Source organism: Myiozetetes cayanensis, unplaced genomic scaffold (assembly GCF_022539395.1).
Source record: "Myiozetetes cayanensis isolate MyiCay16 unplaced genomic scaffold, myiCay2020 scf5-8, whole genome shotgun sequence".
NCBI classification, from domain to species: domain Eukaryota; kingdom Metazoa; phylum Chordata; class Aves; order Passeriformes; family Tyrannidae; genus Myiozetetes; species Myiozetetes cayanensis.
Genome location: NW_026087742.1, coordinates 36,850,538 through 36,878,303, shown reverse-complemented (window position 1 = coordinate 36,878,303; position 27,766 = coordinate 36,850,538). Strand labels below are relative to the sequence as shown.

Here is a 27,766-nt window from a genome sequence, read left to right as displayed (position 1 = left end):
AGACTGGTGATCCAGCTCAGAGTCCCCCATGTTCATATGACACAGCATTCCTGTATTCCCATATACACCTCTGTGCTCCTGCAGGAGCTCCCAGCTCATCGGCAAAGTGGTGGGGCTGAGCTGCCTTGCTCCTGGCTTTACAGATGTCCCTTCCAGAGCAGGTGGCTGTACATGGCTTTAATGACATTCTCCCTTCAGGCAATCTAAAATTCCAACCAGTATCCAGCATAACAAAACCAGCTGACATTGCTCAATGGGAACTCATTGAAGAAGAATAATGAATTATGAGCTTCCTGTGGGCTGTGCACACCGTGGAGGAAGTTCAGCTAATTAGTCCATAGGGCACAATAGTGTTTTTTTTGATTACTCATATCAGCAACATAATACTCATTATTGAAAAATAAAGTTTTACCCAAGTGGCTTCCTTCTTCCAAAGCTTTAACTCAGATAGACAGAAGCCACCATAGACAGCAGACAGTGGTGGTGGTGGAGGTAGGGATTAAATCCCTCCTACCTCCATCTTCAGAAAACCATTCATGACCTGATTTATGTCTTCCTGTTCACAAAGTGCAGCGAGGACATCCTTTGTTCATAGGCTCATTTAATGGGACTCTAGGCTTGAGCACTAAACTAGTCATTAAAGCTCCTACTAAAACAACACCCACTGCTCCCAGTAAGGGGAAAAAAAGGACCTAAAATATACTCTTTATTCTAAAAATGACTGACAACATCCACAGGAGGAAAAACAGCAGGATACAGCTGCTTTTAGAGGCACACCACCTGCTAATGAAATAAACATTTTTTACTGTCTCTCTGCATTTAAATCACAAGTTTTAAATCTCATAAGGAAGCTAAGAGCCATTATAAGGCAAAGAGCGTGCAGAGGCACTAGCTGCAACTCTTAATAGCCAAGTTATGGAGAGAGAGGAGTCAAAAAAGGATGGCACGGACCAAAGCTGAATCTTAACGTTGCCATTTTACTTTCTGGAGTATTTACAACAGGACAGATGCATGCAGACCTACACTGGAATTAAGCCCAGCTTTTGAAAATGGCAAAACACAGTAGGCACAGTACCACTACAATGTAAGTAGATTTGAGCTAGGCAGTTCAGAAACACATCTTAAAACAAGAAGATACAGTTGTAAAGTGCAGTGCTGAAACTGTGGCCAATTATTAGATAGTAACTCACACAATGGATAGTCTATTTATTATGCGCTGACATTTTCTCAATAGTGTTTAAAGGTTAAATAGATTTTGAACCCATTCATGTTGCTCTGACAATTTTATGAGAATACAGAATTTTAACTACTGTCCAAATGCTCGCTCAGGTTTTAGCATCAGCCCACATGTTTGTACTACATGTTTTTAGATGGTGACACATGACTGTTCCTGGAACCTTCAGTTACTTACGCTGCTGTAGTTCATAGAATTGACTTATTTAAATAACCAAGGAGAATTTATATGTATTTTATTGAGCACTTTTGGAAGACAACAAGAGATTCACTGCTGCAAGTCATATTTTAAAATACAAAAGGGGAATTCATAAAAAGTTAGGTACATATCCAACTTGAAACATGAACATGCAGCTTTCAGGAGCTTTGAATTTTAAAGACTGAGAACTCTACTTACATCAAACAGTTCAAATACATCCACATCACAAAATCTTATTATTGCACTATAGCTCCTTGCCAAAACACACAATGCACAATGTACACTTGCATTGCCCACATACATAGGACCATCAGCAACACATCAGCACAGCCACATAGTCTAGAAAAGGTCAGAGGAATTCTAGGTTTGCTGTCAGAAGTATGGCAATAAAATTCAGCAGTTTGGACCACCACTATCCAACACAAGCCCTGTTTCTTGCTGGTAATGCAACAGACATTAGGATTGCAGCTGTGCTGCTCTCCTGTGCAGAGGTAGCATAATACTATGGCTTTAGAGATTTATTTTAAAATAAGACTTGTCTTAGCTGAAAGCCATATAACTGAAAAATTCTTGTAATGCTAGCCCATAGTATGGCAGCACTTTTGGATCCACTTGTTCAACAACAGCCACTGAATTCAAGTAGGTGCACTATCTCTTTGAAAGAGTTCTGTGCAAAAATGGTAACACCAATCACTTCTGCTTCTCCCTCATCCACAGCCACATGCAGAATGCTAGCAGACAAAATCACAACAGTGGGTGACACAGAGGAACCGGAAAAGGGACATCCTATCTAGCTATAAAAGAAGTCCTACTTCTGGGCAGTTTAAAAAGACAACTTGGGAGAGGTAAAAGGCAAATCATTTCAGTTACATGGACAATACAGAATCAGCAAAAAACTAATCAGCATAAGACATTTGTGAAACATTCACGCTGCTACTGTGGTGCTTCACCGCCCACCCACCTTACCTTCTATCTAAAATTTCAAGACAAAGGTCATTTTAATACTCACTGAAGGTTGAGGTCCTGGGCCCGGGAGGAGGTCCTGGGCCCGGGAGACAACATTAAAGCCGAATACTGCTCTCTCCAGAGTCCAATAACAATCCAGGAGAGTTTTCCAGTGTAAAAACACTCCCCCTTGTCTGTTCCAATCCACTTCAGCATCTTATCTTTAATTAAAATACAGTCACATGGTGTGTGTGGAGAACCACCTTTCATCGTATTTACATCTACCTCACCTTGGCTATCAGGTGTTTGGCTCCGTTGAGGCTTTCAGGTGCTACTGTAATACAAAGTCTGTCTTCTCAAGTGTGGCTTGGAAAACAGCAAGACTAATATTGCATTTGATACTACAAACATGTCTAAAAAGCTTCCACACATAAAAACACTGTGAAACAACTTCAACAAAGCATTACAAAAATGGAACCAACTTCACTGATCTTCAGTCCAAAACTCCAAGGCAATTTTGTTAAGACACTAAGACCAAAACAACTAAGAGAGAGAAATTAAACTAGTGTTTAGCTTACATACCAGTACATTTTGTAATAAAAGGTGTTAAGACATTATTAATTTATTAACACATAGAAAATTCAAAATCCCTAATATTTACAGTACTCCCTTATTCTAAGCCTGTTTGTAGTTTCTTTTCCACCAGTGACAAGTACTTAATGCCAAGACATGAATGTTGGTATGACTAACCAAGACATCTTAGGCTGAACAGAGCAACCTCTATTTTTCCCATGAAGACACAACCAGTATCAGTGGCCAGCCGCCACCTGGTACAGATTAACCAGACTCTCTAAAAAAACCCACTCCCAACCCCCTTTTCCAGGGCAGAGGGCCCAAAATTACCTTACTTAAACCCCAGAACTGAGATGGCCACTCCCAGAAGACCAACACTCCGGGATGCAACGTGGTCATCTCTTTTTGTTACAATGCAGGGTTATGTTTGCCATCCCTGTACAGTGTGGTGTGAGCTCTTTCCAGCTGCCAGCTTCGACTGCATTCAATGCGCGTCACTCGTCCCTCATGAGAGATATCTTTTATTCTTGTTGCTCCTTGGGGGCAGTTTGTTTGGGGTCTTTTTAAATAAATAACGAAAGTCTACAACATGCTTTTTCAGGTGCATGACTCCTCAATATATATCAAGTAGTCTGTAAACCAGTTTGGCCTCTGGGGAACTGTCAGGCGATGGAGACAGTTGCATTCAAAGAGCAGCACCTTGTGCTGAGTGCAGCAGAGGCAGAGGAAAAGCCTTCCTGCAGAACTGAGCTCCTGCCTCCTGCAGCAGGGAAGCATCAGCACGAAGAATCTATAAGTCTCTGGCGAAGTCTTTTGTCTTCTCTCGGATTCACGTTGCCACTCGCATTATGGTCTGTCAAAACTACAGAGAAAGTAAAACTTTAGAAGTGAATGAGCTACAAAACCACTCAAGATTTTCTTGTGTACAAAGAAACCGCCCCCACGCCCGTGCTTCACTGGTGGCTGTCCCGTGCTGCCTTCAGCTGCCCCTGGCTGTCCGGATGTGGCACCCAGCCGCAGGATGCCCCGCACATCTCTAGCCCAGGCAGCATCTACCACTGTTTTGTTAACATGATTATTAATTAAAACATGCTGATGCCACTGGGGACAGAAGAAAAGCTGATGAGCCATGGGTGAAGCCTTGATGATGGGCAGTGAAGCCTGCAGCTGCCCCCAGGCAGGAGAAGGCTGCACCAGCCAGAGCTGATCATGAAACGGCAGCTTCTTTCTGCAATGCATTTTTATAGAGCTACAAGCACGAGTTTGTTCTGTTCTGGAAAAAAGTAAGTCTTACGAGTGTTTTTGTGAGATGAAAATAGTTTCAAAAGTTCTGCTTTCAGCTAAAAATTAGATTTTCTATTAACTTTCTCAGTTCCTTGAGAGCTCCTTGAGCTCCTTCACCTTGGGCTCTTACATTCACCTACCAAAATCCACCCGTCATTTCGTAAAGGGACACATTTACAAGAAAAACTATACTCTGTCAGAATTGCTCCCAACTGCTGTACTAGAGCTGGCTGCCAGAAATGCTTCTTCTAGTTTGAAACTAATTCTGCTTATATAAATTGACTTCGCCTTCAAATGTCAGCCTATCAGAACTGCTTGACTTAAGTACAGAGGAACAGTTAGCACCTGAGTACTGCTGCTTCTTTTTTAATAAGTACAAGGCAGACTTTCTCAAGAGAAAATAGATTTTTTTTCCTGCCTTTGAAACAGCTCTTTAATTTGCCCCCAGCATTATGCTCACCTACTCAGGTCAGCTGCCAAATGTTTTAAAGCATTATCACTTCAAGGAGTGAAGGACTTTGCAAAACCTTTTGGTTTATGCCTCTCCCTGGATATTTGGCTTCTCTAATTATGCACTTGAGGATGGAACTGGAATCACAATTCAGATATGCCATACTTTTTAGGACAGAATCCTAGACTGTATCTTATATAGGAGTGATTGCTCAGAGCCTATCATGTCTGTGAACTGGTGGGATATTCAGAAAATCTTTGCACCAATTCAGAATGACTCAGACCACTTTGGCAAAAATCTCTTTACATGCAATATTCCTTGCTCTGCGTAAAACAGAACAGGAACCTGTTCAGTGGCCCCAGTCCCACTTCCTTTCTTTCATCATCTTCTCTTCCTCCGTCAGCAGCATTTCTGAGCATCAGACTTATTTTTACATTTACCTAAGACTTCTGCCAAAGCCTGAATGAGAAGAAGTAGCAGCATTACTACACTTTGGAGCTAATTTCTGGAAAAAAAAAAAAGTCCTGAAAGCACCAGATTTCTTACTGGAGCTTCTTCAAGCACAACCTACTGTAGATCAATCTAGTGCTCTTCTACTGTGCAGGGGGTTTTAAGAAGTTCAAGTTCAAACAGCTGAAGCCCCTTGGTGCTCCAGCAGATGTGTCAGCAAGGACCAACACCTTAACAGACACTTCAGGGTCTAGCCTGAAGTGCAACACCACAATCTTCCGGCACAGACGTGAGGTTATAGCAGTTATACTGCAGACAATATAGCAAGGACTAGGTGGATTCATTGTCTTACGGAATATATTAAAATGTTTTTGGTAGGAATACATATCTAGATTGGCTTACCTTGTAGCTCTGTTGCATCTTTTTCCAGATCTTCTGTAGTTGTTTCTTCAGGCTTCTCCAACTCAGCTGTCCCTGGCTTCCCATCTATGGTATCAGTCTTAATAGTACCAAGGTTTACCAAAAGCTGCATGACATCAAACTTCTCAGAAACAGCAATGTTCTCCAGCACTTTGAGACATTTAAATGATTTAAGTTCACTCACATTTTCCTCAAGAAAGAGGAGGTAAAGGCTTAAGTCATCAAAGCACTTTGACTTGAGTTTCAGAACATCAAAAGTTGGCAGGATTTCATACACTTTGAGAATACTTGAATTCCACCTCCATGGGACAAACATTGCATACACTACCAGTGGCATCACTAGCAGATAGACTATCAGGTTAATATAGCTGAGTACCTTGAAAACACCAACAGCAATAAGCTTGCACTGAACCACTTCTGGAACAGTTGTGTCATTCTTTAAGATCCCAGTTTTGATAGTGCAGAGAAACTCATCACTCAACGAGGAGAGACTAATGTAGTAGCCCAGGTAGAGGCATGCAATGAAAATAATTACTAGTGTGAGTAAACGGCAGGTAATATATTTAATTATTAAACACTTGGAATTCTTCTTCGTCTTCAGGTACTGCTCAACAATTGGGTATTTAAAGTAGCTTTCAGATATTTCCCACAAACTGAAAAAGAGAGAAAAAAACACCAAATCATACAGAGCAGATGCTGCATTCACCTACCTCAAATATCAATGAAATCTAGTAATCTAAAATAGACACAAGATTGAAATCCCTCTTAAAATCATAGAATCACAGAATGGTTTGGGTTGGAAGAGTTCCTTAGAAATCATATACTTCCAACCAAGCCTCGCCCCCCTACCATGGGCAGGGACACCTTCCATTAGACCAGGTTGCCTGAAGCTTCATCCAACCTGGCACTTCCAGAGATGGGGCACCCACAACTTTTCTGAGCAACATGTGCCAGCCTCACCACTCTCACAGAGTTTTTCACAGGTTTCTCACATAATTTTTTCCAAATATCTAATCTAAACCTGCCTTCTTTCCGTTTAAAGCCATTCCACCTTATCCTGCCACTACATGCCCCTCCCCATCATTTTTGTAGATCCCCTCTAGGCACTGGAAGACTGCAAAGTGGTCTCTCCATATCCTTCTCTTCTCCAGGCAGAACAATCCCAGCTTTCTCAGCCTGTCTTTATAGAAGAGGTGTCCCAGCCCTCTAATCATCTTGGTGACCCTCTCTGGACCCTCTCTGGATCTGCTCCAACAGGCCCACATCTTCTTTTGGGGTAAAGCAGGGGTAGTTTCATTGAAGTCAGCAGAAGACCAACAGAATAGCAAATAAATGAAGAATACTCTAATACAGAAAAGTCACTTAAGAGACGAAACAGCTCAAACACTGGAAAACTGAAAAAGAGCATAGACCTCATGGTAAAAAAATATTTTTGTTCTTTTCCAATACAAAACAGGTCTAGTAAGTAAATCCGTGAGAAAAATCAAACTTCCCAAGCACTTGTTCAATAATTGAACACTGGAAGGCTTCTCACTTGTTAAGACCTAACTCCACACTTCAAAGAACAGACCTAAGTCCCCAGTATATCCCCCTTGCAGAGAAAAACAGGTACTCTGATGTAGAAGGAAGTAGAAACTGGATCTGATCATAACAGAGCACCAATTTGATCAGAAAGGGGAGGGGTTGCTTTTGGGTTTTGTTTTTTATTATTTTTTAATTTGATCAGAAGCTTTGCAGACCTTGATCTTAAAGGACAGGAGATGGCAAATAACTGACTCACAGTGTGCAAGAACATTAAGAACTGAGGACTGAAGCATCTGTTTTCTTACATTATGGTGGGTAAAACTACTTAACACCCACTACAACTAAAAAAATCAGAACATCTCATGTCGTCAGTAATCTGAAAAGCTCATTAAATGTTTTCTTTGAAAAAAGAACACTATAAGCTCCAGCTCCAAGTGCCCCCAGTAATCACTTCAGGTATCTCCTTTTTTTTTAACCAAATTTAAGTATATCAGGTCACCATTCAAACCTTTGCAATAAATTTCTAAGAGTACAGATGTCACGTCTCTTACGAACTTGAGGAAAAGAGCAAAGAAAGCCAAGCCCCAACATCTTACCTCTGTGTCAAGTTCTCATTAACAGCTGGAACCAAGTCAGTAGGATCCCTGGGGTCTCCACTACGAATGCTATTAGCAGCTTTGATTGCCCTGTTATAGGCTTTGTCAAGTTCTTCCATAATAAATTTCAGGTCTGAGGAAAGGTGAGGTGCTGCTGTGAAACGCCAGAACAAACATGGCAGATACAGCAGGATAGCGACGAGCAGAAGGATGTATGGGAAGAACTGAAGGGAGAAAAAAAAATCCTCATTAAGCTTTACCTGTATATAAAATAAGTCAGCCAATCATTTCCTATACGTATTAAGTTCCCTATAAGCCTATTAAATTCCCTTACAGTTTATTTAAATCCTTCTAGTAAAACCCACTGGGATATGCAGGAAGCAAAATCTCTTTCCAGACACCTCCAGTGACCTTGCTGCTGCTTAGAGCTCCCCACCACAAAAAGCAGACAAACAAAAAACCACAGCAAACAAACAAACAAACATATTCACAACTGCACTGCTCGAGCTGACATTGAGAAGCAGAGCACTGACCTGGGCAACAACACATAGCAAAGCAAAGCAGCTATCAGAGAGGCTGACTGGAAGAAGAGGATAGTGTCACACCCCCTCCCAGATGTGTCATTACTGTTCATAGCAATTAGAATGCTCCAAACACCAGTAAAATCTCTCCTGCTTTCCATTCACTGTCAGGAGGTTAATGAATAGACCCATAATACCTCTGCATCTGTCTGCAAACACAAGTCTGTTCAGAGTGCATGATGTACAACAACTGTAAAGGATGTAAGTTTGGCTGTAATATTTCAGAGTATTTATTTTCAGGTAACTCCTAAATGGAAACCAATATACAGAATCAGAATGGTCTGGTGTTAATGCAGCACTGAGAAGTCAGCCTTTATGCAGTCCCCACTGCTTAGGGAAAGGGCTGAAGCAGGTATAAAATACAACAGTTTGGTCTTTCCATCTTCCTTCTACCCATCAGCAAGTAGGAGTTTTTCATCATGAGATTTTAATTCTAGTTCCCTCCAGATGCTGGAGAGATGGTATTTTCTATCTACTGTCACATTAAATTCAAGGTGTACGATCAAACATAACATTACCCTTACAGAGACATGATGTAAGATCTGGTTAGACAAGCAGTTAGTTAATGAAATGTACTACAAATTTGTCCAAACTCCAATTAGTTACATTCAACTTTTGTTAACAAGCACACTAAACTCAAACCTAGCATCAGTTCCAAAGGAATTTTAAAGTAGTTGTAGTGAAGAAATGCAAAACAGATGTAATGCATCTTAAGTGTTACAGCCATGTGCACATGCACAGTCATTGAAAAAGCCAGTGGAGAATTTTAGAGGAAACTTGGACTGGAGTCATTAATCAGTGCCAGTGGAAAAGCTCCACTTACATTTGTAGGTATTTAACAAGATAAGAATCTGGACCTAATATTACAATGTTAATTTATGTTTGCATTAATGAAGAAAGATTAAGGTTTTGCATGCATAAAATAGGTAATTTTATGTTATTGAACATTTTATTCAGGAAAGTTACTTCTAATATCATCTACTATTAAAGCAAAATCCTGTGTTAGTATTGACAGTAGGAATGCATGTGATGTATTAGATCATAAATAAAAACTGACTTCCCCTACCCCCAGCAGCCCACAAAAACTGTCCAGAGCTCTGGCCCCACTACCACCTCTCTTCCCTCTTTGCACACAGCAGATAACCTCAGATCATCTTCTTTTTTCCAGGTCTAGCCTTTCCAATTGAGATGTAAAGCTCTGGCATGTCAAACACGTTTTTGTAAACATCTCATTAACTCAAACCCAACAGCACAAGAATCTGCTCTCCTTATTTACCCCTGTGGACAATGCCACCAGGTCTCATAGGTCTGAGTCCTGGATGCCTTGGCCTACCCACAGCTTTACAGATTCATGTCCAGGCTCTGTCAGTTCTCTGAATTCTGTACTATGTAGAAATTGCTGCAAAGCCTGTTTGAGTACACTTACTTCTGTGTCATACACCTCTGAGCTCTCTTCCACTGGTACCAGGTAGGGAAAGAAACAACGAAGAAACATCTGATTTAGTAAGGAGCAACCAAAGCCCCTTATATGGGTTTACACCACTTGGCTTTACTACTCACTCAAAATTTTACAGGCATCAGAAGATTTATGAATTTCCTTTCTGATCCTCAAAATTGGAAATGCCACCAGTGATATTCCATTAATCCTTGAGATCTCTTTACCCCGCGTCCTACAAGACATGTGGCAAGAGGCAAGACAGATGATACACTGAAGTCACAGCCCCAAACCATCACTGTCCCAGTCTCCACCTCTTCCTTTATACCTTGAAAGACTGTGGCTACACTCTGCACTTGTGTAGCAAATCGGCATCAGCCCTCTTATTCTACCCTAGATGTCCTCCAGTCCCCCCATCTCCCCTATCTCACTGGGCTGTTGCCTTAAGAAAACCAGCCTCTGTCATCTTCTCTCACACATCCTCCTCTCCCCAACTCCTTCACCATTGCCTCCTCACCTAGAAGCCTCACACCACTGTGGCAAAGGCATATTTGCCATGCATTTGCTGGGCTTCCCATCACCAGGTTCTCATCACTCCCAAAGCTGTAGCTTATGGCAGCGTGAGCAAACACTATGCAGCTCTGTTCTGAATGGTCTCAAAACCAGAGCAGCAGCGTGACCATTAGTCCAGCTCTTTTTGTTTGGAAACAAAAGCCTGTATTTGTCAGCCCTTCCACAGCACTTGACACACAACTCCATCCTTCTCGGATTCTGGTTTTTTTGAAAATGAAAGATACACTTGTTCTATTTGTTAACAGCAGGCTTAGATAACTAGCAAATTGTTTTGAATCATTAAAAATTAAGGCCTTGAACCAACAGGCAGAAGTGAAAATGCAAAGTCATCTGGCATGAGTCCTAGGTTTCAGAGCAACAGACTCAGATTATCCAGCTCATCTGACTAAATTTTACAGTCACACATAATGACTCGCCATTTTAAGAAGAGGACTCCATGGTGTTCATGCACAGATGACCATGTGCCACCCACCTTTCTTTTACAGTTTATGGTTTTATGGTTTATTTGCTTCCAAGGCACCGAACACACAAGGAGGAAATGCTACTTCAGTCCTGGATAGTTTGCAGGATTGAAGTTAAATGGGAAGTGTCACCAACCTCAAATACTGTGTGGTCAAAGATATGCCAAAGAAAGACACTAGCCTAGATGTGAAACTCAGTCTTTCCTTTGGTGTGTAGTTATCAAGTTCCTTTTCAACAGAAAGTTCACACTGTTGGATGCGAGATGGTATGAGACTGCTAACTGAAGAAAGGTCCTCTGAAACCAGATTACAACTGATACATTAGAATAGATAAAACATCCTATTGCCCAAAATGGTCCTTTCTGAACTTCATTAGTGAAAGTACATTGAGGGCTACAACACATCTTCAACCTGGATGTTCAGTCTTCCCTGCCACCCAGCTGCAAGGAAAAAAGGACCAGCAAGAGCCCATTGAGTTTGGCACTCAAAAACAGAGTAGCAGAGCTTTAACTAAGATAATCTGAGATTCTGGAAGGTACTAGACATAGGTATTGTTTGATTAACATTCAGTATGAGGCAGACAAAACAAGTGGCTCACACACCAGGGACTTGAACAGCAGTCCCCTGCATGTTTTCTGATAAGTATTGCTGAGCTCCTGAAAGCTAAAGACAATGGAAGCAGGTTCTCCTGCCTTGCTTGACCCTTAGTCTGACAGCACACTGGGTGGCACAGAGGGTTCCCAAGGAAGCAGAACACTAGGAAGCCAAGAGGTTGCTGCCCCTTGTTCTGCGCTGCTGCAGTTCATTTCACAAGCCTTTGAGCTCTGCATATGTTATAGGCAGTTTAAGCAAATTTGTTAATAGCTGTTCAGCCAGAATGTAAGCATGGGTATAGTAGAAGTGTTCCAGTAATCTGTTTGCATGTGCTTATGCACATAAGATGTTGGAATCACAAAACTGTCTTTTAAAGATGCATTTGGCACCACACTCTCCTGAAGGTGAAAGATAAAATCAGACTAAAACACAAAACAGCCTGTTACATAACATCGCCAGCTTCAACTGTTCTAAAACACACTATATATGCAGAAATAAGTTTAAAGGGCACTTAAAGAACTTCTTTATAACCTCAAAGACGTTTTTATCATCCAAAGAAAATACAGGTGGTGTTGGTGGACTGACGTAAAAGGCATTTTCAAGGTCCTAGTCTACAGAAAGCTTGCCAAGGTCTGGATAAAGATGGCTGGCAGAAGATAAAAACCACTTTAATGGTATTTAGAAAAGTACAGTTTTCTAAGTTTACTGCATCTTCAGTCCATATTTCCTCTGGGCAAATACTAATCAAGTTGATTGCAAGCATTCTGACTTCTACCATATCTGACCCCGGTCAAAGACTAACAATAGCACAAGTACCATAGCACAAAGCTGCGCAGGTCTGGAGAAGATTAATTTGCAGACAGTATTCAACAAAGAAGGAAGCACTGAACTGTCTTCTCTCACTTGACATTACAGTATTTCTCATTACAATATATGAATATGGTGAAATGTCTGCCTCTTCAGTTCCAAATTTCTGTCTGTCACTGGGAAGACTCTAAGCAAAGGCTTCTGTAAATAGGCCAATGATGGCAATTACATTTCCAGAAGCAAAGGTATTAAACTCCCTCTGGATACAACCTTATTCCTGTTTGCAGCAATGGGAGACGTTTCATTGGTGTTCAGAAGAAACAGCTATAAAGAACTCATCATTCTGACTGAGATCCTATCCTGTCTTCAAACCTTCTAGTGAATCTCAAACCACACCATATCCCACCTGTCAAACACTTTCTGTTTTGATGTAGCTTAAAAACTGTATTTCTCCGGTTTCAATTAGCTTCAGCAGTGGAGGCTGTGATGGTTTCATCCAGCTTATTCTGGACTTTGGGTGACAGATGGCAACTTGGTAGTCAAGGGTTGACTGGAATGGTGACCCAGACCTCTTGCTGGTATACAGACTGACTATAAGTCAACTACCAAGCTCTATACCAGCAGCCCAGGGCCTGCTGAGCTTTCCTGCATGGCTGGAGGCTGCATGTCAGGTTCTGCCCTTGAGTACGGATACTCTCAAGGTTACTCCTCAAGGCTGGGAGATTCCTTGCTGTAACACACTGTCAGTAAGTGATCAATAATATGCTAAACCTTGAAATCTTAGAGTGATATAAAGGATTGAATGCGCACACACAGCCTTTTGGAGATAAACTGTTGCTGAAGTCTGGGACTAAGTCTGAATGTAGCCACTAAGTCTGAACTCTCCTCTCAGGACGAGTTTAGAACACAAGGGGGTCCTTTCTGAACCTCATGACTCAACAGGAGGATCCCCTTACAGTTCTGTCTGATTCTATCCTCCATGCACTAAATGAAGCATATTTTCCCACTGAATCTTGTTAAACCACTGTCTCACTTACCATTGAACTATATTAACTCACTATTTTACATCAACAGATTGTTGCATCTCTTATGAGTGAAGTGCATAACTGCAACAGATTGCAGTAGTTCTAACACTACACTCTCAAATAATTGTTCATAATGCATCTGCATTCAGATTTCCTTACTCTGACAGTCCTTAATCCCTCTGGGTAGGGTTTATAGGTGAAACTTGAGGAGTCCTCAGTCAAATGACAAGTTGTACAAACACTGAATAACTAGAACAATCATAACATCAATAACCTCAAGGGGTTTTTGGTGTATTCACAGACAAGTAATTCAAAGAACAAGGTCCGTGGTAAATCTTCTTTTACAAAAAGTTTAACTTCATGCATGCAAAGACTTCAGACACATTCTATATATGCAGTGCTTTCAGCAGGTCCCACAGCACTTTCCCTGCACTTTGAGAGAGATCTGACCCAGATGACTGAGCGCTCTGAGCTGTGCCATGTGTGAAGACCTCTTCTCTCTACTGTCAGTCACATGAACTGTTTGCCTGCACAGTACAAATCGCCACCTTCTGAACAACCCTCTATTCCCTTTACCTCTACTTTGCTTACCTTTATCTTCCTCTCTGTTATTAACTTATAATAGACTACAAAATAGAGTAATTAAAAAATCATAGAATCATAGAATCAACTAGGTTGGAAAAGACCTCGGAGATCATCAAGTCCAACCCTTGATCCAACACCACCATGGTTACTAGACCATGGCACCAAGTGCCACATCCAGTCTCATCCTAAAAACCTCCAGGGACAGTGAATCCACCACCTCCCTGGGCAGCCCATTCCAATGTGTGATTACTCTCTCTGTAAAAAATTTCTTCCTAATATCCAAACTAAACTTCCCCTGGCAGAGCTTAAGACCGTGAAGATCTATCCCTAGAAGACTCTTGATCATAGGCAGCAATCCATCCTAGCAATCCAGATTTCTGGGTTATAAAGAGGTCATCACTCAGTGTTCAACTACCCCTCCTCTTGCTGGTTGCTATCATGTCTGCTGGCTATCAAGACCCAGTAAGATGATGCTCACTGTTCTCCTGCATGAGTTTTATGTGCACTATGGATTAGAAGGGCTTCATAGTGCAGTCTCCTTCTCCACTAGACTGCCCACGCACAATGGCCAAAAGCTTTCCTCTATTCCAGTTAAGACAAGTTTTACCAAAATAAGTTGTCAGGTGCAGCACCCACTTTTGGAGACAATAAACAAACTATCTGCACAGGGGGAACAAATACATATCTCCTCTATCCCACCTCACCACTGTTTGTCTCTATTTACCAACCACCTTTAGAAACCAGTATGTCTGGTTTGATACTTCAGATAGACACAAGAAACCTCTTAAGGGAATTAAGCCTGAATGGACAATCCCAAAAGAAAACAGAGACAACAGAAGAGTGAAGACTGATCACAGTAGGTTTCATCAATGACAAACCTGAAGAGGAGTCTTGTCAGAGGACTCAACTGAATAATCATTTTGACAGCTCTTTCACTGACAAAGAGGAGGAAATCTTAGTGTTAAACCAAGAATATGGGCAGGACCTACCACGGTCTCTTCTTTACATTTATCTACCTGCAGGTATTTTGTTTATTGAATTGTGCATTTGAGTACACAACTTATTTGCTTTCTCCTCAGGATTATCCAGTGTGAAGAGTTATTCCAGGATCACTGGAAATTTCAGAACTCCTGTCCTGCATGGAGAAAGTTCCTGGGCACCCTCTAGGAGCACACAGATCTCTAGAGAGTCAAGGAACACAGAAAGTTGTAGTGTGCTCCTCCACTCCAAAACAAGTTTCCAAACTGATAAATTCAACCATTGGGAGAGATCTCCAAGAGCAGAAAGGACAACCAGTAAAGGTGCCAAGATTTGGGGGATTGCTCAGTACTAAACCATACATTTTACTGTTCAAAAAACCAAAAATCCCAGTGCAAACTTGTACTCTGAAATAGGAGGAAAATGGGAAGTTTTCAGCTTTTCTGTAATTTAACCTGGGTTTGAACCTTCAACCTTCCGGGCAACCAGATGCTTAGAAAAACAGCAGAGCAGTTGCTATGATTTGGCTTCTTCACTAAAGAACTCTCTGGTCCTACCTGCTCTCTATACCACCCTGAGCACTGCCCTGAGAGGCAAACCTTTGACAGCACTTCTGACAGAGCACAGAGAGCACGCTGTAAGGAAATCCATCCATTTTAATCAGGAATTGGCACCTACAACCTCATTCTCCCAAAACTGTAATATAATACCTCCTTAAGTATTTTTTATAGAGCCTTTCCAGCATGCCAATGCAGTGAGATACTGAGTCAGAGTATTGGAAAGAACCTGAGACACTCTGCAAATAAAAGCCCTGCTGTCCAGAAACCAGAAAGAGTTTTAAGTGTTGTCTTCAGAAGAACTGGGCCTAATGATTCCTGCTGTCCCTCTGTCTGCATTCCTGCCCTTGCACTGCAGAGTCAGGTCTCCACTAACCTGAGCATAGGAAGGCTCCCTCTTCTCATTAACATCACTGTGCTCCCCAAAAGGGTCTGCTATTTTTAAATTCATTATCTAGCCAAAATCTGCAGAGCAAGGAGCTTGCATGTACCTTGCAGTGCAAGATTTGGGAGACAACCCAAGCAAGCGCTGTCCTCATGCAAAAGTGATCCCATGTCATGCAGAACCTGTCAGCCCCGGATGCAAAGAACAACCAGACACCTTCAGATACCACACTGGGAACCAAAGTTCACTGTTAATAGCTGTAACCACTCCTTCCCTATAAACATGTAAAGCATGGAAGCTGATGAACAACCACTAGAAGGATATTAACTAATACTGCCCTCCAAACAGCACCTGCAGCTCCCAACGCCTGGATCAGAAGGGTGGGTGGCTAATCATAGATCTAGGAGGTTAAGACGAGGTGCCCAGCCTCTGCTACAGCCTCTGACTCTGCTGTTCATACATACTCCCTGCAGGTAGTGAGCAGGGTGTTTACAAGGAAACATCACATACCACTAAGCTGTCATGGAGGAACCGCAACAATTCCTGAGACAGCACTAGTCAGCAAAATAACATGGGTTGCGTCATAAAAGTATGACTGCCTAAGTTATTTGTCATGGTTGGCAAACTAGCAGTCTTAGAGCTGTCAGCAGGTGACTGTTACATAAAACTCAACATAAATAATTTGGGTAACAAGAACTCATTCCCTGAAGAGAAAGGGGGAGTAAAGTGTCCAGGTTTGCAGGTGGAGTTTCCATGTGTGCAAGCTACCTGCACTGTGAGATGTCGCAGCAGCTTTGACTAGCCTCTGTTGAAGGTCTGGCTGAAATGCAGTGGAGCCCTAACTGAGCAAGGAAGAGTTCAGGATAGAAACCAACAAGTCCAGTTTTAACATTCATGAAGCACACTACTGCTAGGTCAAGGTTTTGAATAGCAATAACTGGGGAAGGCAGCAGTAAATCCTCAGCTAGTGATTTGAGTCAGCAAACGAATCAGAGACAGCATTGAATAGTCTCTCAGATAAGATACCACCAGATGACTGGATAATAAAACTGTTATAATATTATATATTATTAATATCATAATAACTGAGAATAATCCTGCTGTTCAGGATATAGCAGCAAAACCTTGAAATACAGGTGCTGCAGGTCCCACATCTGAGCTCCCTCTAGCACCAGCTTCTCCTCCACTCCCACATGCCAGGGGTTTATTTGCTGGGGCAAGTAATAAAAGGGCTGAGGAAGGCAGCATACAAATTTGCAGAGCCCCAGAAGCATTTCTTACTTTGGCATTGGCACTGCCCGAGAAAGCCAATGCTGCCTCTTGAGCTGAGTCAGCTCCAGGCATTGGCATGGCATTGACTTGGTCTGTAACTCCTGCCAAAGCTCAGCTAACTGCTTTGAGCCAGCCCAAGTATCTTAGTACCCACTGCACTTTTTACCCATAAAACAAGACTCTTTCTGTGCATTCAGTATGATGCTGCTTTACCTGAAGCAGTGAAAGCCAGCTCACGGTTTGAAAGGGAACAGCCTGTGGACACGCAGAAGAGCACACTGAAGAAAGGAGTTGCACCTGCTGGTACCAGTGATTAACTTCATCTCTCCCAAAACCCCTAGCTGCCATAAGTCTCTCTCCATGCATAACTGGCCAAGCGTAACACAATAAAAATATAAAATATACCACTCTGTTTTCCTAAAATAAGTTTTTGATACTAGCATTAAGGCAGTTGTTGTGGCCCGTATTCCAGTTTTAAAATAGTTCCTGGCTAAAGCCAGGTAAAGCATTCAGCTCCAGGGCAACACAGTAACCCTAACATTACTCTTGTGTCAGACAACTGGTGATCCTTTATTTAAAAGCAGAAAATACCTTCTCCATTACTACCATCTTTGGAAGTAAGGGAAAAAAAAGTTCTAAAAATAGAGAGTCAATTCAAAGTCAAGGACTACAGCAGAGCAGAGGAGCAAGAAAACTGAGGCAAAGGTAGATTTCTATGTGGGAATAACTCTTCTAGGAGATGGAGATCTATACATACTTTATGCAGCCACAGGGGTATGTTTTCTAAGTTGTTCTGGGATGGTTGCTTCTGCTGCACAGCTGCCCAGCAGTAGGAATCCACATAAGCAGCTTGTCGCCAGGAGAAAGAGCTGGGTGCAAAACAGCTTATCTGAGCACCTGTGAAAACAAAGCAAAGGTTATCACACCCTCAAAAGATTAAAAAAAACAGAAGAAAATTTTAGGAAGAAAAGCGTACACTCCAGATTTTACGGTATCCAAAGTTATTAGGTTAAGCAGTCAGACAAAACACAGCAGATCTGCAGGGAGGAGGGTCACTGAGTTCCCACTGCATCCAAAGGGTAAAACTCCCATGGGGACTCTCTGATGTCTCCTAAAGGTTGAGACAGAACATTAGAAGCACCCATCTTTCAGGTTGATTTCCATAAATTTTGCAAGCAATGCAGCCTTGAAGACCTGTCTCACTTGCACTTAACTGAGGCTGGCCAAAGGGGAACGAGCAGATACAAAGTGTGACCAGATGAGGCTGGTGTCCTGAGGCAACAGCTGCCATCACGTACCATCGTGCCCAAAAGCAAAACCTACAGCTCACACATCTATTGAAACAAGACCTCAAACACCTTTCTTGCAAACTGGCAGTCCTTGCAATGATTGAAGGGCAAGTTTGGCCCAGGGTGCTGCCACTTCTCCTGCCTCTGAGACTGCAAATTATTTTGAGGGGTTCCGGTTACCTCTGTGAAAACAAGGATTTCCTCCTGTAACTTTTGGCAGAGAAGCTGTAGCCTCAGACATCTCCAGAGGATGCCAGACCCCTCCTCACCAGTGCAGTGATGTGCTGTGCCCAAGGTCATGCATAACACTGTCATCCCCAGTCATTTCCAGGACCTCTCCAGCTGCTCAGAACTTCAAATTAAGATCAGGGGATTAACTAACAACAAGAGTAGCTATTTAGCCAGCGTCAGCCTTAGGGTCAAATTCTGCTCTGACCAGCTATAGGCACCAGGTGACACTTCCTGCAGCATATCTCAATGAGGAAGAGTGGTTACTGGACATGGAGTATCAGTGGCTCCTCAGATTAGGCCAGCAAAACAGGATGAAGGGGTTCAATTTTCCTTCTAAAGTTTTGATAGTGGAAGCAACCCCCCCCCCAAACACACATTTCCAGTAGACTTTCATAAATATTGAAATAAGACAGCTATTTCATCAAATGACTACACAAAGTGGAGATGGCTCTTTCATAAGGCAACTGTTCCAAGAGCAACTTCCAACACTTTTGCCAATATCAAAAGAGGGAAAATACTGCTACCTCTTTCCCCCCTCAATATATCCATCAAAGTTAGTGCTAATGGCATTGCTGTGTGCTTTATGGGAATAGGCATTTAATATAAGATTGCACCATTTGTCATGTCTTTTCACTAGTTTAGCTTTCAGAGAATAAGAACTTCTTTTGGAAAAAGAGCCAATCACACTCACTTGTACAGGCTCTTTACAATGTAGCATAGTCAAGAAGCTTTATGAATAAAAGCCTTTCCATATGAGTCACTATTATAATTCTTTCTTAAGCTGCAGTATCATGGTTTGGTCATCATGGTTTGACCTGTCACAAGCCTCCTTTATGGAAAACAAGTTACTGTTTATGAGAGCAGAGTTCATGTGATTTAGCAGAGTTGGCACCAAACAAACACTTGCTCTCTCCCAAAGCTTTGTGAGTTTTTACTTTCCAGAAGATTTCCATTAGTTGTGGAATCTCAAGAAATAATACACTGCAGAATAATAATAAAAAAAAAAAGGAGGGGAGAAAAAAAGAAAATAAAAAAGCAGGCAATTAGAGTGTCTGCTCTCGACTGGATAGGGACCATTTATGCCCTGCTCTCATCATTTAACCAACCTCCAGCTGCTTGCTGTACTCAGGGCAAAGCAATAAACAAGTGACCCTTTCAAAGGGAGAGGAATGGAGTGTTGCTTTGTCTTATTCATGTCTGTGTATCCACAACAAGGAACACATTCCATGTGTTCATTCTTGTTAAGAGGTGGGACACCACTGAAAGTGATGGAGTATTTAAAAGGCAGGAGCGAGGAAAATGGTAAACAGGGCCCTTCTCCAAAATTAGTGATGAAAAAGGCAACCAGCTTCCTCTCCAAAAATGTCATGTGCGTAACTTCATACCAGAATAGCTACAGTGATGCCAGCGCTGCAGCAGAGCAGTGAATCTCTGGTGTTTCAGCAGGCAGGTTGGAAAACTTTGGTAACTTGACCTGGGAGCCAAGCAGATAGAGCTCAACTGGGACACTCCAGCTGTTGAACTGGTTTTTAATCAAGTAGATGCAGTCTTATTTGTAAACACTTGTTGATGTAAATTACAACTTTGCAGTAATAGTGGTAATGTTATGACTTTAAAACAGAGAATATGTTTGGGCATAATCTGCACAGAACACAGATCATTAAATGTCTCTGAACATGGTCACAATTTTCCATCTTTTTTTCCTTCCTTCTCCCCTCCAAAGGAATAATAGCAATAGGTCTATACAGATAATTTACTTAATGTTGGGCTATTCTGAAAGAAGTTGAAAATAAAATCTGTAGTTTTCATTAGAGGAGAAATTAGGCAAAGGGCCAAGTGCCTTCCACAGACACACTGTGCACAGTCATGCACACGGCTCATTTATGAATGGCTATTAGTCCTCTGCTATCAAAGGAAAAATGTCCAGGCTTGGTGAAATAAAGCCATTCCCATCTTTTGCACCACATGTAATAGATGGGGAAAGAAAAGCAGCAACCAAGTTCGTAATTACAACATGGATATAAAATATACAACAAGAAGAATGAGGAATAACAAATGACTGCATTTGTTAAGCAGTTGTCACAACAGTCTTTGGCCAATTTATCATTATACTTGGCAATCCCTAGTCCTAAATCAGCTTCGGAGAGGGAGCAACTGATTTACACTTTTGCAAACAAATAAGGATTAAAACAATGCCACTTACTATGTTTATCCTAAAGAGAGACCTCCCGAAAGAGCTGCAGAAACCTAAGACATCAATAGGTGTGCAGCCACGTATAATAAAATGTCACTTTTATAAGTGTGATAAGATTGCCGCATGGAGCTGCTCGCTGGATTACTTGTAGGCGTGGAACCAAGTGCAGAGTACAAGCCCGAGTCCCTGCAGCCAGCGCGCACCGAGGGCGAGCTGTCACCCCACCCAGCTGTGGCACATCTTCATGGGTGCTTTGCCAACAAACCTCCAGCTATTTCCTCCATGTATGTACCAGGACAACCCTTTACTTCTGCACCTGGCTCCTCTGCAGCTCTTACACAGCACTGCAAAAGCCAGCATGACTACAGGTGGAGATCCTCCGCCCTGGGGTAACACCTTTGCATCTACTTTGCCCAACTTTTGCAAGTTCATTTGGAAAGGATCCTCCATCAGGTGTTGAAAAGAAAATGACTCAGCCCCAGCTAGGACTTCTCAGAATTGAGATGCAAGCCGTGGACCTACTCTGGCTCCTTTTGCCCAGTGGAGGTGGAAATTTTGCTATCAATGCTAAATGAGCAGGATACAAGACACTTCTGTGATTCCCACCCTACTGACCCTGTAGGTGTTTTCCAAATAAAGGAAACCTACGTACAAAAATAAACTTTTAGAATCCCAAGGAAAAGTCTCAAATCTGAAGGACAGTCCCTGTTCAATATTTGACTGCTTTGCTGGGGTTCAAGGCAGGATGAGCCAAGGGCTCAGCATCCTCTGGCTGCATCCTTCACCAAAGAGGGAGCAAAATCAGCAAGCCAGACTGGTTTCCTCTCCAGTGGCTCATCATCCCCCTGCTGACTTACACATCTAATTAACAGAGTTGACTCTCTGCAACAGAGCACTTCCAAGAATCCATGTTAATCAGATGCTGAATTATTTTTCCCGAACCAGGATCAGATGGTTGTAGTTGACAGGACTAAGTATTCAGTAATTATTTGTTTCCTAATACACTGCAAAAAAGATTTGCATAAGCTTGGAGGAAAACCTAGCCATTAATTAGTGCTGTAATTTTCCACAAGGCAAAATGAACTAGCAATGATACCCAAACATCTGATTTTATCTAGCAAGAATTATGCACTTTAGTAGCTACTAAAGGAAAACCCAAACAAGAAAATCAAGGCACACATAGACAATGTACAGACTGGCAGGCACCATCCAAAGTTACATCCCCCACACCAACATTAAAAAATATTTTAAAATTTGACAAAAGGTATCTCAACACATGCCAAAGAAGAATGAAATTTACGTGTGGGAGTACACACATGCACTAAGGGCAAACCAGAAGGAATGATTTTATTAGATTTACAGACACTTCTCATAGACCAAAGTGGCAGGTTGGGTGAAACAGAATAGACACCACGTTGAAGAAGGAAGTATAGGGAGACACAAATGGGTGCACTGGAGAAAAGAACTTGTTCCCTAAGGTTTACTTTGGCTATGGAGTAGTAGCAGAACGTAAAGCTCACATGATGCAATGTGTAAGTGGAGTGGGTCAGAGAAGCCAGTAAGTATATTTCCCTCTTCATAGGGCTGCCAGTTTTCTCTCAAAGGAGTCTCAAAATCACGCAGTGATAAAAGGACTGGGTGTTCAACAAGGATTGCCTTCAGAGAGATAGAGTTTTTTATTTGTGGGGAAAAAAACCTTGTGAATTAAATTCAGACCAGTGAGACATCAGGAAAAGAAAAAATTTCCCTTCATCTGAAGGAGAAACTTCTCAAGATGGTGACAATGAGCATCTAGCTTCACTGCCAACAGTGGTGATACCCCAAATCTCAGGCAATACCAGAGGCCCATGATGCTTTTTAAATTTACTCTGGCACCAAAAGCAGCTTACTGTCATTCCCATAGGAAATATAAAGCTGGCTCTGCAGGAGTTAAACAGAAAAAAATCTTAACCAACAGTTGAAGATGTTCACCCAATGACAGTTTAGACCTGACATTAAAGTAAACGCTTTTACAAGTTTGTCCTGGCTCCCCAGGGAGGCCTGTGCTGGAACTTCTAGTCTGTCCTGAGCACTCCTTACATGCCAAAGAGCAGCACATGCTTCTGGGGTCTGCATATCTGACGATAGAAGCTCACAGCCTGTCCGGCTGCTCCAGACTGAGGCTACTCAACACACTTGTTGACTCAGCTCTGTCATTAAGGCCCTGGGTTTCAGAGCATCCTGCTGAATTAAATGCAAGGTGTGCAAACTACTAGCATAGAGCCTGCTTCAGCAGCACTGGGAGGTGTTTTTCAAGCTCTCGGCCAGCAGCTGCCATAGTAATAGTCTTTGGCCTAATTAAGCTGAACCCAACCTTAACCCCTGGCTCTTACGGAAGTCACAAGATAGGATATTTCCCAAAAGCCTCCCCAGCAACTTGTAAACACGAAGGGAAAGGGACATAGCAGCATAGTGAGGGGATAGCAGGAGCGGAAAGGAGCCTAATTCAAGAGTTAAGACTGTTTTTTCCTGTGTATTTGTTGTGATTTAGTCTCACAAATTTCTCCTTTTATACATTTTATTGTTATGACTGTTTGAGAAACATCCATGAACCTGTGTAGAGAGACAGCTGGACACGCAATAAGGGTTACTGCAGAGGGGCACTGCTGCCATTGTAGCACCCACAGAAGCTGTTGGGATGCAGCACCCAGAGTTCCCCACTGACACCCTCCACCCTGCATTTCCTGATGGCCAAAGCACCTCAAATCCCACAGGCAGCCAACTGAGGGATGGGAACTAAAAAAACAAAGTGTGGAAAAAAATTGCCCAGAAATTAGGTGGAAATTGAACAGGGCAAGAAAGGATTGTCACCACTGGGAAAGCCCAAAGTGGTCAATGGGGACATTAACCCTGTGATGTGTAGAGCGTAGGGCAAAGCTACATCTTCCCACCTTTGAGCACCCTCCAGCAGGATAGGATGCAACAGAGACCATCAGTGTGAAATGAGATGCTTTTAGTGCAGCAAATCTTCATTTTGACAGATTCATGCACATGCTGTGGGTTGGTCCATGGCCAGGCACTTCTAACCCAACATCCTGCCACAACTGATAAGCCAGTAGCACTACCCAAGCCTTCACGATGATTATAACCAAGTTTCTTAGATGTCTTTACTCAACATGTGATTGTTTATGTGTCCTGGAAAAGGTTTCCAAGGTGTTTTCTTATATGATAAAACAAATAAGAGATGCTAAAACATGAGGATTATTTCATCCCAGCTATGTATGAGGCATGCACAACCAACACCCAAATCAAACACGTAGTAAAGGCTGCTTTTTGTGGCAACCACAAAATTCCCTTCCTCTCCTCTCTCCAGTTCTCTCCCTCCCTCCTCTTATCCCATCCCAGCCACCACCTCCCATGCAAAGCTGCAGTGAAAGCAGGCAGCACACACTGCCCACTGCACAGCAGTGCCTGAAAGCTGTTGTGTACATAAGGTCAAACAACATCATTTGGTGACAAGCACAGATGAGCAATTCCCAATTTCCTTCCTATGGGAAAACATGTAAATGTCGAGTGGACAGCTCTCACATCTGCTTTTCTTTCAGCTTCAATCCAAGACAGCCACTGATACTCTCTCCAAAACTAACTTAGAAACAGCTGCCAAAATTAAGCAACTTCTTTCTATTTCTTCTCTGCTTGTCTGACTACCTGCTTACGGCTGGGCTATCCTGCTCCAAACACTGCCTTGGGAATAAATAATCTATGTTTTCAGCCAAGTTGTTTACAGTAAGAAAGGACACCTCACAATATACACACACAGAGTTCAAAAACTGAAGTCTCAATCCTGACTCAGAGCTATTCTTATCAAAAACATGGTCATGGAATGGATGATTTAGCTCGATTTAGATGGTTTCTGTTACCATAATACCCAATCATCTATAGTATATTTACCCAAGAACTGCCAAATAATAAAAGGAAATAATATCAAACCATAACTTAAGGAATATAAGCATGTACAACACAATACTTACAATTCTATTGTTATTTCCATTTTCACATTTCCAGTATATATAAAATTAAATAAAATTGTATAAAACAAGGTCTAGCTGCAGAGATAGCAGGTGCAAGATTTCAAACAGCAGAGATTCCCACGGTTAGCAGAGAACGGCTCAATCACAGCTAAGCACTACCAGAACCAGCTTAAAATACTCACAAACCTGCAGCTGACCATGGGTTTCTAAAATGTAGCCAAAAGTAAACTCAGCTTAGTTCTCTTCCTGCCCCTGAAGGGTGCTGAAGTGGGGTATGGGCACTAACCCCAGAAGTTTCCTCAGTGCTCCCCAGCTGGGCATAGCAGTTGGGTTTTCCATGCCTCCGGCAGAGAAATCCTCTACAATTCATATGGCATCTCATTTATTTCCTGAAACTTCTATCAAAACTAAAAGTTACTTCATGGCTTCAGAAAACCTCCATGGCCTTTGTAAACATTTTAATCACTTTTCACAATTACGAGCAAATGGATGTGGGAGGAAAATTACAGGTAGCTGCTACCACGCTGCAATGGAAAGGAAAGCAGAGAGGGAAGGATGAGGCACCAAGAAAATCTGAGGTGGAAAGAATACAATTATCCCAACAGAAATAGGAGCTGAGCATTCATTTTTGGAAAGGGTATTCAGTTTTTGTACCCGGAGGTAGGTGTTTCCACCAAACACTTTCACATCCACCTCTGAGTTGCTCTTTTTCAGACCTAAAAATGGACCCTGACATTTTCGCTCAGTTTAGCACTCCTGGGCTTTTTCAAAGTACGATTACATCAGGAAGTGCTTGAAACCAATTGTTGCTCTCTTATTTTATCACTGGCTGAACATCAGAACTCACAGAACCAGGCATATCCAGACCTCAAGACCCTCTCTGTTTCCTCAAAAGCCTTAATGGAAACAGCTTTGGGACATCCCATAAGCAGCCAGCCTGCTAAACTGTGAGGACTGTGTGGGAAATAGGCAACAGCCCTAACAGCAGCATGGCTGATATACTATCACTTTCTGTATGGAAACCACGTGGTGCAGTTTCTCCCACTCCAGGGGCTGGACGTATTTCTTGTACTTACTTTCATATTTATTTTTTCAACTAAAATAGTTCTTAATCCCATGTTTTCTTCTACCAGATTCTCAGGATTATAAGCAAAATAAAGCACAAGCAAGATGTAGCACACATTTTAATTCTTGCTTTATGAATCTACTGTAGTCACAGATTCAATTTGAAATAGTTTAATATTGAAATAATTGAAAGATGAGAACTTAACTCATCCAAAAGAAAGGCACATTTTACTGAACTATCACATTTACTATGAACTATCAACTGTGTGTTCACTCTTTTTGTAAGGAAAGAAAATGAAAGAACTAAAAAGAAACCCTGACACACAGGCATTGTTTCAAACTGGATCCACCACTTCTAGAGTAGAAGCAGAAAGAAGAACTAAGGGGCCCATATACAAGGTAGCATGTGGAAGTGCAAACTCTCTTTTTCATTGTTTAAAGAGGAAGAAATGTGCACATACCAGTAGCAGATCTAAAACTAAAAGCAGCCAGTTAAGAGTACAGAATACAGCTGTATACATCCAGTTTCTGAACAACTGGAGCAGCCAGAGGGCTCAGACCTGGTCTTAGTATTCCCAGCCTGGTTATCCTTGTGCAGTTATTGTGGGCCACAGTGCTCTGGGTCAAACCTGCATCTCCTGCAACAGGTGTGTAGCTAGATGTGAATACAGCAGTCTGGGACATCTTATCTCTTTAGCAGTCTGGTATCTGATTAATGCCATGCACAGATTCACCACTAATTCACAGTCCTATTCCAGTTTCCACTCTCCTGATATTCACTTGATTCAATCCTATAGACGATGCAGATCAGCTATACAACACTGAATGACAATCAACAGGTACATGCAGCAAATCAAACTATTTCGGAAAGGGTGGAAGTCCTGTGATTCACACTTGTATCAAAATGGACAGTACTGCTTATTCACCTTTGAAATTTTCATTCATATAGTGCTATTTAAATACAGAGCAATTCTTATAGAATCATAGAAAGGCTTGGGTTGGAAGGGACCTTAAAGATCATCCACTCCCTGCGTCAAGGGCTGCTGCACAAGTACATCTGTAACTAGGGAATGGGGGTGGGGAAAAAAAAATAGCAAAATAATTTGGAATTTGGCCCTTTTCCTGTAAAGCACAGTTTCATTTACCAAGTCCCATCCCAAGTTGAACCCAAACAGTTGCAGAAGCGCAGCGGAGCAGGGGAAAGCTTGGGAGAGCTCTCCCACTGTCCGTCCTGCGGGTGACCAGCCTCACGGTACCGCCGTGCCCCCGCAGTGCAAACGCAGAGGTCCGACAGCCCTCCTCCGTGCCACCTGTCCCTGACAGCTGCTGAACGACCTCGACATCTGACTGCAAAATACCCCGAGCGCCGGGAACTGCAGCAGACGGGCAGTTCCCGGGGCACATCCCGGCTGGCCGCTCCCGCTCCAGGCTGAACTGCGCTGGGAAACAAAGGGCAGCGCGGCTCTACCGCAACCCATCGCTCCCACGGGAGAAGATGCGGCGCCTGGGCTGACAGGGCTCCTGCTCGGGAGGTGCTGGAGCACGGCAGCGGCCAAGGAATGCCCCAGCGAGGAGGAGGGCACCGGGAAGCGCGGGGAGGGCTGGCCGGGAAGCCCAGCACACCTGGGTGAGCCGCACGGAGGCACCGCCTGCTGCCTGGGATGCTTTCCGGGAAGGCAGCTCTCCTCCCCGCGGCTCAAAGGCGCCCTTCGCCCTGCCCCGAGCGGGAATCCCCGGCAGCGGAGCCCCTCGGAGCGCTGATCTCCCTCCCCGAGCTCCGCTCCGCCGCCCCCCGCCCGCCGAGCCCTTTGTCCGCCGCGGGCCGGGAGAGGGGCTGCCGGGGTTACCGATGGACACCTCCTGAGCGAAGGCAAGGGAGATGAGGAGCAGCGGCAGCCCCACGGCGATGCAGGTGACGATCTTGTCCAGCGCCAGCTCCAGCCGCAGCCCCTTGAAGCGCGTCTCCGGCGGCTCCTTCAGCAGGAAGTCGGAGAAGACGTACTCGGTGGCGATGTGAGCGATGGCCATGGCGGGCACAGAGCGGCCAGG

At 42.9% G+C, this 27,766-nt stretch overlaps 1 protein-coding gene across 1 annotated transcript; it reads right to left on the bottom strand.

Moving 5' to 3' along the window:
* Positions 1-1,452: 1,452 nt before the first annotated feature.
* Positions 1,453-27,766, bottom strand: PANX1 (pannexin 1). The gene is made up of 5 exons (XM_050333576.1): positions 27,565-27,766; positions 17,686-17,825; positions 7,676-7,899; positions 5,538-6,208; positions 1,453-3,812 (listed from the first exon to the last, which is right to left on the bottom strand). Exons 1-5 carry the CDS (start codon positions 27,743-27,745, stop codon positions 3,727-3,729), a joined length of 1,302 nt encoding a protein of 433 aa, XP_050189533.1. The 5' UTR covers positions 27,746-27,766; the 3' UTR covers positions 1,453-3,726.

Excerpts from the sequence above, each read along its gene's own strand:
- PANX1 (XM_050333576.1), bottom strand. The coding sequence starts at position 27,745 with ATGGCCATCGCTCACATCGCCACCGAGTACGTCTTCTCCGACTTCCTG. Across the intron at positions 6,209-7,675 it reads AATGAGAACTTGACACAGAG|TTTGTGGGAAATATCTGAAA; the intron begins GTAAGATGTTGG and ends TCTCTTTTTCAG. Across the intron at positions 3,813-5,537 it reads AGATGCAACAGAGCTACAAG|TTTTGACAGACCATAATGCG; the intron begins GTAAGCCAATCT and ends CTTTCTCTGTAG.